The sequence below is a fragment of the Ranitomeya imitator genome, chromosome 4 (genome assembly GCF_032444005.1).
Source record: "Ranitomeya imitator isolate aRanImi1 chromosome 4, aRanImi1.pri, whole genome shotgun sequence".
Classification (NCBI taxonomy): domain Eukaryota; kingdom Metazoa; phylum Chordata; class Amphibia; order Anura; family Dendrobatidae; genus Ranitomeya; species Ranitomeya imitator.
In genome coordinates, this window is record NC_091285.1 from 620,334,805 (window position 1) to 620,350,153 (window position 15,349).

General features: G+C 46.0%; 1 protein-coding gene across 1 annotated transcript in view; it reads right to left on the reverse strand.

Annotated features, from left to right (window-relative positions):
• SNRNP200 (small nuclear ribonucleoprotein U5 subunit 200) overlaps nt 1-15,349 on the reverse strand; it is a 73,030-nt gene that overhangs the window by 41,819 nt on the left and 15,862 nt on the right. Inside the window, exons 10-15 of the mRNA XM_069766616.1 lie at nt 1,286-1,369; nt 1,024-1,197; nt 800-937; nt 557-712; nt 282-452; nt 5-198 (exon numbers count right to left, since the gene is read on the reverse strand). Of these exons, the coding sequence (XP_069622717.1) occupies nt 5-198; nt 282-452; nt 557-712; nt 800-937; nt 1,024-1,197; nt 1,286-1,369 (917 nt within the window). The remainder of the gene's footprint in view (nt 1-4; nt 199-281; nt 453-556; nt 713-799; nt 938-1,023; nt 1,198-1,285; nt 1,370-15,349) is intronic.

Genomic DNA, 15,349 nt, shown 5'->3' on the forward strand with positions numbered 1-15,349 from the left:
GTACCTGTTGTCAAAATAGAAGAGTCCTTTAGCGGGATCGACACGAAGGAAAGTAGCAACATCTTCATAGTTGGGCAGGGTGGCACTAAGGCCCACCAAACGAACATCTTCTTGCGTCATCTCTATGTTCCGGATTGCTCGGGCAACTAAAGATTCTAACACAGGGCCTCGGTCATCATGGAGGAGGTGGACTTCATCCTGAAAAACAAGAGCAATGTTAGGAGACAATCTTCTGAGATCGATATAAAGATTAGTGAAATTCCAAGTGGAGAGGAACTGACCAGGATGATCAAACGGACCAGCTGAGTGTAAGTTCTCTCGCCTCCTTTACGAGTGATGATATCCCACTTCTCCGGCGTGCAGACGATAATCTGGGTAGCATTGATCTCCTCTTTACACAGTTGATGATCACCTGTCAACTCGGCCACAGTGATCCCATATGTAGATAATCTCTGGACGGGCAGGAATAGGGGTGAGGAACACAAATCCAAACCCATGGTGCAATCCACAAAGGGGGTTCAAACTAGGAGTCCAAATTATACAGATGTATTCTTACCTTACTGAAATTGCCCACCATTTCTTGTACCAAAGACCGCATGGGAGCGATGTAAATAATTTTGAAGTTGTCGACATTGATGGTGCCATCTACGTTGATGTGCTTTCCAATCTCCCTCAGCATGCACATGAGAGCTACGTTTGTTTTACCAGCACCCTAGTGGACACAAATGAAGCAGAGTCACAGACTATCCACTAATACAGAGTACTACCATCCCCAGCATGCACTACATAAAATACTCACTGTGGGGGCGCAGAGAAGTAGATTCTCATCAGTATCCAATGCAGCTTTGAAAAGTTTGCTCTGTATCCTATTTAACGTTTTAAACCCATCAAACCCAGCCTGGGCATATTTTGGAAGTTTCTCAACAGGCAAAAGTTGCTAGGAAAAAACAAAAAACAAAACACAATTACATTTTAAATTTTCATTCAAACAGATATTACCATTTCCATTCACCCTTCACTTACTTCATCTGCTGCAAATGGTTTTGGTTTCAGTGCAGGTACATGAACTTCCTCATATCCTTTTCTTTGCCGCCTGAAAGAGCCATCGGGAAGCTGGCAACGCTTGTTGGCCATGAAATGACTACCTTGCGCAAACACCAAGTCCTCAAGGTCCAAGACCTGACGTGGAGTAAACGACTGTGGGAACAGAAGGCGCAGAGTTTAGATTACACTGCAAAGGAAAACGTAATCGTGCTTCAATTTACCATCTAAGCCATGATCTTACCTCCCCACCTTGCTCCATATCCATGCTCTCCAAGTCTGTGTCCACGCGGGACTGCCGTACCCTCTCCCTACGTGTGCGCTCCTCCTATTGGCAAAGTAAGCATAGAATCAGTAGCTGGAAACAAAATCTTCAAGAAAGCCCAAAGTGGCAGCAGTGGCAGAGGAGTTACACATCATGGCAGCCACATCGCCTAGAAGTTGAGGTGCAGTTTACCAGGACCTTAACCACTACAAGTTACCCCTAAAAACAGATGTTCTGCATGTGCCTCATGTGACAAACAACGTGTGTCCTCTAAAGGACCCAAAGTGCGATTCTCTATCTTCCCGTTTTTCACTAATGGAGTTCTGAGTTAAATATCACCCCTATCCACAATAATCTTGCCAAAGGGCAGACCACCCCCTCCATATAGATTAAGAGCTAAGCTGTAGTGTCAAGGCGATATATTTATCTTTATACTTTTAGTACTTTAATATATACTTATGCTGTGAAACAATAAGTTTTTCTTTTTCATGCTTGCTGATGCAAATTTAACTGTATTTAAGATGGCTCCCAGTATTCACCTTTGCCCCACTTTCACTCGGCTGAAGGAACAAGCTACACATTCCAGAAGGACAAGTATCATTTCTCTGGAAATGATACTTAAAGCGATGTGGACAAGATGTGGACAAAGGAAGATTCATCAGATGACGTCAGGACCAACCAGAAGGACTGAATACTAGATACATTGCTTAACCCCCGCCTAACCCCGCCCTCTGCACACCTTCCCCCAATAGATCATGTAATATTGTGTTTTAGGAAATAAAGTCAGTCGTTGCTGTGAGGTTACCACTACGTGTGGAAGCATAAGCAGACTCTGAGTTTGAACCAGCATTGTGTCTGACTCATTCTTCACTCCGGTACCACTACTTTTAATCTGATTTGGAATGACTGGTGGATGAAGGGTATTGTCGTGACGACCCCGACAATTTGGCGCCCAACGTGGGGCGTGGCCCGCGATCCGAGACCCCCTGGACCCATACCTGGACGTCCGTGGACGACACCCGTAGTGGCTGACCTCGAGGACTGATCACCCTCCAAGCACGGTAAGTGGAGAATGCATACTATGTATGTGTCACACTTGCCAGTGTTTCAGCCATTATTGGTTAGTCTGTGGTCTCCTTGGGTCTGGGGAGTGACCGGTCGAGTGGTGAGACCGAGCGCGATCCCGTGCCACGCTTCGAACCAGCAACTGAGAGAAATCGCACTCTGCGCGTCCTCGTGTACACCACACCTCCTCCACCGGTCATTGTACTCCATTCAACCACCCTACCCGTGACTGTTGCCTAGTAGTGATAGAGTGAAAGATTGAGAAGTTTGTGGATTGGGGCGGGCTTTGAGAAGGGATAGGAGACGTGGCCTCTGTGATATTGCACGCACATACATTGGTAATTAAGACGTCCCAAGAGGGGGACCACCAGAAACACTTGCACACACTTGCACATATCGGTAATTAAGACGTCCCAAGAGGGGGACCACCAGAAACACTTGCACACACTTGCACATATCGGTAATTAAGACGTCCCAAGAGGGGGACCACCAGAAACACTTGCACACACTTGCACATATCGGTAATTAAGACGTCCCAAGAGGGGGACCACCAGAAACACTTGCACACACTTGCACATATCGGTAATTAAGACGTCCCAAGAGGGGGACCACCAGAAACACTTGCACACACTTGCACATATCGGTAATTAAGACGTCCCAAGAGGGGGACCACCAGAAACACTTGCACACACTTGCACATATCGGTAATTAAGACGTCCCAAGAGGGGGACCACCAGAAACACTTGCACACACTTGCACATATCGGTAATTAAGACGTCCCAAGAGGGGGACCACCAGAAACACAGTGGAGGGGTCTCACTAGGAGACCGCCTCCCAATGTTTAGAATATCGTGACAGGGCAGACTGTAATCACTGGTGTTCAGGTTAGGGAAAAATATTGAGCGCGAGGCTCTTTATTCATAGCACGTCGAACGTGAGGCTCCGTGCTAAGGACACAAGTGTTGCTGTCGCTGTCAGCGGCCACTGCAGAAGGGCGTAGTATTCTGTGAGTCATGTTACGTCTCTTATGGCAGAAGAAGTCCGTGCCCCACAGGTTAGATGAGGATGCTGTGGAAGTCAAGACAATAGTAGAGTCACGGGAGGGGAAGAAGGCAGTCAAGAATGTTGAGAGATTGTACAAGCATGTAGGATTGCCCTCATCAGGGAGATTGCAGCCGTCTACATGGCACAATCTCATAGAGAACAAAAAGGGCATGTTGAAAGATAAAGGATTGTTAGAACAAGCACAAGCTCATCTGCGAGTTGCGCGAGCTTTAAAGAACGAGGGATGGAAAGAGGTTGATGGAGAGGGAGGCTCAGAAGATGCAGAGCCCATGTTTGGTTATAAAATACCTCAATTATTAGTTTTTCTGAGGTGTTCTGGCATAGGAATTGTGTGAAGGTTTTGTAGAAATTAATTGAGTCTGAGAACTGCTGTATTTCGTCACTCTGTGTGGTTTTCCGAGACACCCAATGGGAGGGGTGAACCCGTGCGTGAATTGTTTGTGATTTTTCCTCTTTGTGCTGCGGGCCAGAGAAAGGGGGGCTAGCTGCGCTGAAGAATATGGAGTTGTGTATATTCTGTCCTTGGTTCAGTACGCGCTGAGTCCAGAAGAGTTTAACCCAGTCTGTATCAGCAGCTGCAGCGATCCTCACTCGCTCTCTAGTCCCCCTCCCCTCGCAGCTTCAAGGACACAACTCGCAGCTCGCTTCCTTATCAGTGGCCCAAGAAGCAGAAGACTTCAGCTCCAGCTCCCCCTCCCTTACACAAATCCAGTCTTACGCTCCAATATTCATTTTAACCCTGTGTCTGGAAATCTCTCTCGCCATGTTAATTCTCAGACCAAGACAGGACAGATGGATTTGTAAATATTGCGGTCAGACAAACCCAGACTGGAGAAATACTTGTATAATCTGTGCTGCAACCCAATCTAAGTGAATTACACTGATTCCTGTCCAGATAAGATCACATGTAGTGAAATAAAAAGCTGACACAGGATTGTGGGGACATTAATTTTGGGAGTAGGCTGACTGTAATCCTTTTGGGAAGGAGCTGTAGACCAGCATGTCGTGTCACCCCCAACCGGTCATCTAGTCACCCCCACCACCAGAGAACCAACCACACCAGGTAGTGTAAGACAGATACAGGAGTATTATCCCTGGAAGCCCTCTGACTAGCTAGCTACGCTAAAATAATTGGCTGACCCTGAGAACAAACCTTTCCCATTTTACAGACAAAGATAATATGATGGACGTATAAGTGCACCTGAGCAGACCTAGAGAGTTGGTGAGCCAAGATGATGGTCAGATGGTCCTTACGTTATATAACCCCTATGTAGATGACCATAATGAGATGTGTTATAAAAAAAAAAAAATAGGGGGGATAGTGTGTTTAACCCTGTCAGTTAGAATATCCTTATGTTATGCTGCTTCAGTATGTGGGTAATTTTTTGTTTTTTATTGTGTGCACAGACAGAGCAGGAAGCCATTGTTGCCACTGTTAGTTTTCGCAAGTATCTGGCAGATCTGAACTGGCAGGTTTCGGCCTCGAAACTTCGGTTCTGCCTTGGTCAAGTGATATTTTTGGGTCACTGTCTCCTTCAGGGTGCCAGACACCTCACAGAAGAAAGAAAAAAAAAAATAAATAGCCGTCAGCTACAAAAGATGTGACTGAGCTCCAGCGTTTCCTTGGACTATGTACTTATTGTTGTCAGTGAATACCGGACGCATCCCGCATAATGCTACCTCTCTACAAGGCCCTGAAAGACTGTTCAAGATATGGTGATGATTTTGGCAGACTCCACACAGGATACGCTGTTACTACGGAAGACACTGTAGTGCACGGAGCTGCACTCCCTCCCTCCCTGTCAGCACAAGCCAAAGACAGGCGGGCTAATATACACGGACTCACAGTATGCATTTGGTATTGCTCATGATTTCGGAGCCCTATGGACCAATCGAGGATTTGTTACTACTGCCGGGACTCAGTGAAGAATGCTGAAGCTGTTAAAACCCTCATGGACTCAATCGAATTACCTACTCAAGTGGCCATTATCAAAGTTAAGGAGCACGGTACTAAGGAACAGGCCACAGACTGTTGGTAACGCCTCTGCGGATATGCAAGCAAAAGCCGCTGCTCTTCTACCCGTTGAACAGACCATACAGGCTATGGTGACCACACGCTCTCAGCGTAAACAGTTACAAGAAACACTGACTCTACAGGAACCTGATGATCTATGCCAGACTGAGGTTTTCTGTCGGACCCCGCGAGACCGCTTAATGACGATGCAGAGAATGTCTCCAAAGGAAGAAGTGAAGCAGTGGAAGCTGATGGAGCACGTATGGACAATGGTCGCTGGAAAAAGGACCAACTTGTGTGTCTCCCTAAGCAGATGTACCCTGCTATTGCCACGTGGGCGCATGGGCCCACACATCGAGGTATCTGTCAGATCTGCAATCCCGGTCAACTTCAACGTGTACCCCCAAAGTATCTTGCTAAGCCCGACTATCCTTTCCAAAAGCTCCAGGTGGACGACAGGACCACATCACGTTGCCGAAGTCTGGAAGGTATGAATATTGTCTGGTGGTTGTCGACATGTTCTCCAGTTGGCCAGAAGTATTCCCCGTTACCAACGTGACTGCAAAGACCACAGCAAAGAAACTGGTGATGGAAGTTATATGCAGATATGGTGTTCCAGACGTTGTTGAAAGTGACCAAGGCCCGGCCTTTTCTTCTCATGTGTGTCAGGAGGTTCTGACAATGCTTGGATCCACTGTAGCCCTCCATACTCTCCACAATCCAGTGGGAAAGTTAAGAGGCTGAACGGCACACTGAAGGGACAATTGACCAAAATGATGCAGGAGACTACGGCTCCATGGCCAGGGCTCTTACACATTCGTACTACCCCTATTGCAAAACATGGCCTGTCCCCATATGAGATATTGTTTGGTGCTAGGTTCTCAGTTGCAAATTTTCAGTCTCAGTAGTTGTCAGAAGAAACTGACTGTGCTGTTCAATATGTTATTCAGCTTAGTAAAAAATGTTGCTAACACCCATGTTTTAGTTTCTTTTTCCCTTCCAGATTCAACAGAAACCGATATTTGTCACAATTTGAAGTCTGGTGGTCTTATGGTCGTGAAAAGCTATGTCAGTAAAACTTGAAGGAAAGAGCACCTGAATCCACGCTTCATACTGTAAAAGAGACCGGACCAGCGCTTACTCATAGTGATGATCGAAGGAAAATGTTGCTGTTGTTTTTGGTCCAGAGGCTGGGGGCCATCCTCGCCCCTACCTCCTCGGCCCCTATTGTAAATAAGAATTCCGGTGTCACTATTCTCTGGGTAAAACCTAACGGCCCCGGTAAATATCTGGAGATTTGATTTCTGCGATGTAGTCAAGTGCCCCGAGACTCAGCGGGTGGTAGAGGGAATTATCCAGTATTATATATGTGTTACCAGAGATAACAATTGTGCTGGGAAGATATTTTCATAATGTGTTTAACGGTGGATACTATGGGAATTTAGGCCATATACAGCTCCAGGATATTAGCTTCAGACCAACCAAGACCCCCGTTACCAGTACAGCTAAAACAGGCCCAGGTGAACGTTTGCAAAATATAGTTAACGAAGTAATCCCCATTCCAGGTCTCAGTTGGCAAGAAGTTTTCTCCATAGAAACACAAACAGCCCCAAGGACAAATTTATGGTTAGAATGGGTAAGATACAATGTCAGATTATGTCCCACTAATTCATGAAGCACCCAAACTAAAGGTCCCAGGGGGGATAACCGTATTTGCTGATAATTATACCTGCTATAATTCCCATGACACTACAGGTACACCAGTAGGGGTCTTCGAGACAGGGTTCTGCAAAGAGAACAGTTCCCTGGATACTGATTTCCTAACTAATCATACACAGTATATGTACGATATTTATTGGTTATGTGGAGATGGTAAGCTCCGTCCTAGGTTGCCTAATGCCTGGACAGGTCAATGTACCCTTGTTAAACTAGCTATGCAGTTCAAGATTTTACCTTGGGATCCAGAGACACCTGATGAATATACCAGAAAAAGGAGAAGTCTCGATCAGCTCCACATGAGTTATGAAGAAGATCCATTGGTAAATGTCGATGGCATTGGAATGCCAAGGGGGGTGCCTGACCAATTTAAAGCCGAGAACCAGATCTATGCTAGCTTTGCTTCTTTAATCCACAAGTGCAGATTAATAGAAATGTTGATTGGATCAATTACATATATTACAGTGAACAAAGGTTTGTCAATTTTACCTGTGATGCTTTCCAAGGTGTAGTTGAGGAGTTGAGCCCTAACACTAGAATGACCCTCCAAAACCGACTAGCCCTTGATATGATCTTAGCTGAGAAAGGAGGAGTCTGTGGGATGGTGGGAGAGGAATGTTGTACCTATATCCCTCAGAACTCTGGGGTAAATGGGAAGACCATCATAGCCCTTAAGAAGATAAATGGGTTAGCAGCAGAATTAAAAACTAATGCTGGAGTAGACACATCTTTCTTTTCCGGTTGGTTGGGTGGGCTCAAAGGATTCCTTCAACAAGCTTGTCTAGTACTGATTGCCCTTCTTGTAGTTGGATCGATAATCCTCTGTTGTGTTATTCCCCTGTATAAAAAGGTTATTGCTGAGGCAACTCCGACTGGCACCTTCCTTAACCAAGAAGTAGACCCACTAGAGTACGATGGTACTGATCCAGGGGAGATCCCTAAGTACGTCCCCCTCAAGAAGATAGACAAAACCCCTTTACTCTCAGATGATGCTAAGAGATTTAGTTTAGGGACAGCGGGAGAACTCCATGTGAAGCTAGTGAAGGGTTCAGCTGCCTGGAGGCCTCTCACAAGGGGAGAGCTTCTGAGGTGTCTGGATGAAGAAATCCACCTCCCCTTTCCCCATCACATGGACAGTCTCGAAGGATCTTTCTTTTTAGGGAAAAACTTAGTGTTTAGGGGGGATTGTCAAGGTGAAAATATATTTATCTTTATACTTTTTGTACTTTAATATATACTTATGCTGGGAAACAATAAGTTTTTCTTTTTCATGCTTGCTGATGCAAATTTAACTGTATTTAAGATGGCTCCCAGTATTCACCTTTGCCCCACTTTCACTCGGCTGAAGGAACAAGCTACACATTCCAGAAGGACAAGTATCATTTCTCTGGAAATGATACTTAAAGCGATGTGGACAAGATGTGGACAAAGGAAGATTCATCAGATGACGTCAGGACCAACCAGAAGGACTGAATACTAGATACATTGCTTAACCCCCGCCTAACCCCGCCCTCTGCACACCTTCCCCCAATAGATCATGTAATATTGTGTTTTAGGAAATAAAGTCAGTCGTTGCTGTGAGGTTACCACTACGTGTGGAAGCATAAGCAGACTCTGAGTTTGAACCAGCATTGTGTCTGACTCATTCTTCACTCCGGTACCACTACTTTTAATCTGATTTGGAATGACTGGTGGATGAAGGGTATTGTCGTGACGACCCCGACAATTTGGCGCCCAACGTGGGGCGTGGCCCGCGATCCGAGACCCCCTGGACCCATACCTGGACGTCCGTGGACGACACCCGTAGTGGCTGACCTCGAGGACTGATCACCCTCCAAGCACGGTAAGTGGAGAATGCATACTATGTATGTGTCACACTTGCCAGTGTTTCAGCCATTATTGGTTAGTCTGTGGTCTCCTTGGGTCTGGGGAGTGACCGGTCGAGTGGTGAGACCGAGCGCGATCCCGTGCCACGCTTCGAACCAGCAACTGAGAGAAATCGCACTCTGCGCGTCCTCGTGTACACCACACCTCCTCCACCGGTCATTGTACTCCATTCAACCACCCTACCCGTGACTGTTGCCTAGTAGTGATAGAGTGAAAGATTGAGAAGTTTGTGGATTGGGGCGGGCTTTGAGAAGGGATAGGAGACGTGGCCTCTGTGATATTGCACGCACATACATTGGTAATTAAGACGTCCCAAGAGGGGGACCACCAGAAACACTTGCACACACTTGCACATATCGGTAATTAAGACGTCCCAAGAGGGGGACCACCAGAAACACTTGCACACACTTGCACATATCGGTAATTAAGACGTCCCAAGAGGGGGACCACCAGAAACACTTGCACACACTTGCACATATCGGTAATTAAGACGTCCCAAGAGGGGGACCACCAGAAACACTTGCACACACTTGCACATATCGGTAATTAAGACGTCCCAAGAGGGGGACCACCAGAAACACTTGCACACACTTGCACATATCGGTAATTAAGACGTCCCAAGAGGGGGACCACCAGAAACACTTGCACACACTTGCACATATCGGTAATTAAGACGTCCCAAGAGGGGGACCACCAGAAACACTTGCACACACTTGCACATATCGGTAATTAAGACGTCCCAAGAGGGGGACCACCAGAAACACTTGCACACACTTGCACATATCGGTAATTAAGACGTCCCAAGAGGGGGACCACCAGAAACACAGTGGAGGGGTCTCACTAGGAGACCGCCTCCCAATGTTTAGAATATCGTGACAGGGCAGACTGTAATCACTGGTGTTCAGGTTAGGGAAAAATATTGAGCGCGAGGCTCTTTATTCATAGCACGTCGAACGTGAGGCTCCGTGCTAAGGACACAAGTGTTGCTGTCGCTGTCAGCGGCCACTGCAGAAGGGCGTAGTATTCTGTGAGTCATGTTACGTCTCTTATGGCAGAAGAAGTCCGTGCCCCACAGGTTAGATGAGGATGCTGTGGAAGTCAAGACAATAGTAGAGTCACGGGAGGGGAAGAAGGCAGTCAAGAATGTTGAGAGATTGTACAAGCATGTAGGATTGCCCTCATCAGGGAGATTGCAGCCGTCTACATGGCACAATCTCATAGAGAACAAAAAGGGCATGTTGAAAGATAAAGGATTGTTAGAACAAGCACAAGCTCATCTGCGAGTTGCGCGAGCTTTAAAGAACGAGGGATGGAAAGAGGTTGATGGAGAGGGAGGCTCAGAAGATGCAGAGCCCATGTTTGGTTATAAAATACCTCAATTATTAGTTTTTCTGAGGTGTTCTGGCATAGGAATTGTGTGAAGGTTTTGTAGAAATTAATTGAGTCTGAGAACTGCTGTATTTCGTCACTCTGTGTGGTTTTCCGAGACACCCAATGGGAGGGGTGAACCCGTGCGTGAATTGTTTGTGATTTTTCCTCTTTGTGCTGCGGGCCAGAGAAAGGGGGGCTAGCTGCGCTGAAGAATATGGAGTTGTGTATATTCTGTCCTTGGTTCAGTACGCGCTGAGTCCAGAAGAGTTTAACCCAGTCTGTATCAGCAGCTGCAGCGATCCTCACTCGCTCTCTAGTCCCCCTCCCCTCGCAGCTTCAAGGACACAACTCGCAGCTCGCTTCCTTATCAGTGGCCCAAGAAGCAGAAGACTTCAGCTCCAGCTCCCCCTCCCTTACACAAATCCAGTCTTACGCTCCAATATTCATTTTAACCCTGTGTCTGGAAATCTCTCTCGCCATGTTAATTCTCAGACCAAGACAGGACAGATGGATTTGTAAATATTGCGGTCAGACAAACCCAGACTGGAGAAATACTTGTATAATCTGTGCTGCAACCCAATCTAAGTGAATTACACTGATTCCTGTCCAGATAAGATCACATGTAGTGAAATAAAAAGCTGACACAGGATTGTGGGGACATTAATTTTGGGAGTAGGCTGACTGTAATCCTTTTGGGAAGGAGCTGTAGACCAGCATGTCGTGTCACCCCCAACCGGTCATCTAGTCACCCCCACCACCAGAGAACCAACCACACCAGGTAGTGTAAGACAGATACAGGAGTATTATCCCTGGAAGCCCTCTGACTAGCTAGCTACGCTAAAATAATTGGCTGACCCTGAGAACAAACCTTTCCCATTTTACAGACAAAGATAATATGATGGACGTATAAGTGCACCTGAGCAGACCTAGAGAGTTGGTGAGCCAAGATGATGGTCAGATGGTCCTTACGTTATATAACCCCTATGTAGATGACCATAATGAGATGTGTTATAAAAAAAAAAAAATAGGGGGGATAGTGTGTTTAACCCTGTCAGTTAGAATATCCTTATGTTATGCTGCTTCAGTATGTGGGTAATTTTTTGTTTTTTATTGTGTGCACAGACAGAGCAGGAAGCCATTGTTGCCACTGTTAGTTTTCGCAAGTATCTGGCAGATCTGAACTGGCAGGTTTCGGCCTCGAAACTTCGGTTCTGCCTTGGTCAAGTGATATTTTTGGGTCACTGTCTCCTTCAGGGTGCCAGACACCTCACAGAAGAAAGAAAAAAAAAAATAAATAGCCGTCAGCTACAAAAGATGTGACTGAGCTCCAGCGTTTCCTTGGACTATGTACTTATTGTTGTCAGTGAATACCGGACGCATCCCGCATAATGCTACCTCTCTACAAGGCCCTGAAAGACTGTTCAAGATATGGTGATGATTTTGGCAGACTCCACACAGGATACGCTGTTACTACGGAAGACACTGTAGTGCACGGAGCTGCACTCCCTCCCTCCCTGTCAGCACAAGCCAAAGACAGGCGGGCTAATATACACGGACTCACAGTATGCATTTGGTATTGCTCATGATTTCGGAGCCCTATGGACCAATCGAGGATTTGTTACTACTGCCGGGACTCAGTGAAGAATGCTGAAGCTGTTAAAACCCTCATGGACTCAATCGAATTACCTACTCAAGTGGCCATTATCAAAGTTAAGGAGCACGGTACTAAGGAACAGGCCACAGACTGTTGGTAACGCCTCTGCGGATATGCAAGCAAAAGCCGCTGCTCTTCTACCCGTTGAACAGACCATACAGGCTATGGTGACCACACGCTCTCAGCGTAAACAGTTACAAGAAACACTGACTCTACAGGAACCTGATGATCTATGCCAGACTGAGGTTTTCTGTCGGACCCCGCGAGACCGCTTAATGACGATGCAGAGAATGTCTCCAAAGGAAGAAGTGAAGCAGTGGAAGCTGATGGAGCACGTATGGACAATGGTCGCTGGAAAAAGGACCAACTTGTGTGTCTCCCTAAGCAGATGTACCCTGCTATTGCCACGTGGGCGCATGGGCCCACACATCGAGGTATCTGTCAGATCTGCAATCCCGGTCAACTTCAACGTGTACCCCCAAAGTATCTTGCTAAGCCCGACTATCCTTTCCAAAAGCTCCAGGTGGACGACAGGACCACATCACGTTGCCGAAGTCTGGAAGGTATGAATATTGTCTGGTGGTTGTCGACATGTTCTCCAGTTGGCCAGAAGTATTCCCCGTTACCAACGTGACTGCAAAGACCACAGCAAAGAAACTGGTGATGGAAGTTATATGCAGATATGGTGTTCCAGACGTTGTTGAAAGTGACCAAGGCCCGGCCTTTTCTTCTCATGTGTGTCAGGAGGTTCTGACAATGCTTGGATCCACTGTAGCCCTCCATACTCTCCACAATCCAGTGGGAAAGTTAAGAGGCTGAACGGCACACTGAAGGGACAATTGACCAAAATGATGCAGGAGACTACGGCTCCATGGCCAGGGCTCTTACACATTCGTACTACCCCTATTGCAAAACATGGCCTGTCCCCATATGAGATATTGTTTGGTGCTAGGTTCTCAGTTGCAAATTTTCAGTCTCAGTAGTTGTCAGAAGAAACTGACTGTGCTGTTCAATATGTTATTCAGCTTAGTAAAAAATGTTGCTAACACCCATGTTTTAGTTTCTTTTTCCCTTCCAGATTCAACAGAAACCGATATTTGTCACAATTTGAAGTCTGGTGGTCTTATGGTCGTGAAAAGCTATGTCAGTAAAACTTGAAGGAAAGAGCACCTGAATCCACGCTTCATACTGTAAAAGAGACCGGACCAGCGCTTACTCATAGTGATGATCGAAGGAAAATGTTGCTGTTGTTTTTGGTCCAGAGGCTGGGGGCCATCCTCGCCCCTACCTCCTCGGCCCCTATTGTAAATAAGAATTCCGGTGTCACTATTCTCTGGGTAAAACCTAACGGCCCCGGTAAATATCTGGAGATTTGATTTCTGCGATGTAGTCAAGTGCCCCGAGACTCAGCGGGTGGTAGAGGGAATTATCCAGTATTATATATGTGTTACCAGAGATAACAATTGTGCTGGGAAGATATTTTCATAATGTGTTTAACGGTGGATACTATGGGAATTTAGGCCATATACAGCTCCAGGATATTAGCTTCAGACCAACCAAGACCCCCGTTACCAGTACAGCTAAAACAGGCCCAGGTGAACGTTTGCAAAATATAGTTAACGAAGTAATCCCCATTCCAGGTCTCAGTTGGCAAGAAGTTTTCTCCATAGAAACACAAACAGCCCCAAGGACAAATTTATGGTTAGAATGGGTAAGATACAATGTCAGATTATGTCCCACTAATTCATGAAGCACCCAAACTAAAGGTCCCAGGGGGGATAACCGTATTTGCTGATAATTATACCTGCTATAATTCCCATGACACTACAGGTACACCAGTAGGGGTCTTCGAGACAGGGTTCTGCAAAGAGAACAGTTCCCTGGATACTGATTTCCTAACTAATCATACACAGTATATGTACGATATTTATTGGTTATGTGGAGATGGTAAGCTCCGTCCTAGGTTGCCTAATGCCTGGACAGGTCAATGTACCCTTGTTAAACTAGCTATGCAGTTCAAGATTTTACCTTGGGATCCAGAGACACCTGATGAATATACCAGAAAAAGGAGAAGTCTCGATCAGCTCCACATGAGTTATGAAGAAGATCCATTGGTAAATGTCGATGGCATTGGAATGCCAAGGGGGGTGCCTGACCAATTTAAAGCCGAGAACCAGATCTATGCTAGCTTTGCTTCTTTAATCCACAAGTGCAGATTAATAGAAATGTTGATTGGATCAATTACATATATTACAGTGAACAAAGGTTTGTCAATTTTACCTGTGATGCTTTCCAAGGTGTAGTTGAGGAGTTGAGCCCTAACACTAGAATGACCCTCCAAAACCGACTAGCCCTTGATATGATCTTAGCTGAGAAAGGAGGAGTCTGTGGGATGGTGGGAGAGGAATGTTGTACCTATATCCCTCAGAACTCTGGGGTAAATGGGAAGACCATCATAGCCCTTAAGAAGATAAATGGGTTAGCAGCAGAATTAAAAACTAATGCTGGAGTAGACACATCTTTCTTTTCCGGTTGGTTGGGTGGGCTCAAAGGATTCCTTCAACAAGCTTGTCTAGTACTGATTGCCCTTCTTGTAGTTGGATCGATAATCCTCTGTTGTGTTATTCCCCTGTATAAAAAGGTTATTGCTGAGGCAACTCCGACTGGCACCTTCCTTAACCAAGAAGTAGACCCACTAGAGTACGATGGTACTGATCCAGGGGAGATCCCTAAGTACGTCCCCCTCAAGAAGATAGACAAAACCCCTTTACTCTCAGATGATGCTAAGAGATTTAGTTTAGGGACAGCGGGAGAACTCCATGTGAAGCTAGTGAAGGGTTCAGCTGCCTGGAGGCCTCTCACAAGGGGAGAGCTTCTGAGGTGTCTGGATGAAGAAATCCACCTCCCCTTTCCCCATCACATGGACAGTCTCGAAGGATCTTTCTTTTTAGGGAAAAACTTAGTGTTTAGGGGGGATTGTCAAGGTGAAAATATATTTATCTTTATACTTTTTGTACTTTAATATATACTTATGCTGGGAAACAATAAGTTTTTCTTTTTCATGCTTGCTGATGCAAATTTAACTGTATTTAAGATGGCTCCCAGTATTCACCTTTGCCCCACTTTCACTCGGCTGAAGGAACAAGCTACACATTCCAGAAGGACAAGTATCATTTCTCTGGAAATGATACTTAAAGCGATGTGGACAAGATGTGGACAAAGGAAGATTCATCAGATGACGTCAGGACCAACCAGAAGGACTGAATACTAG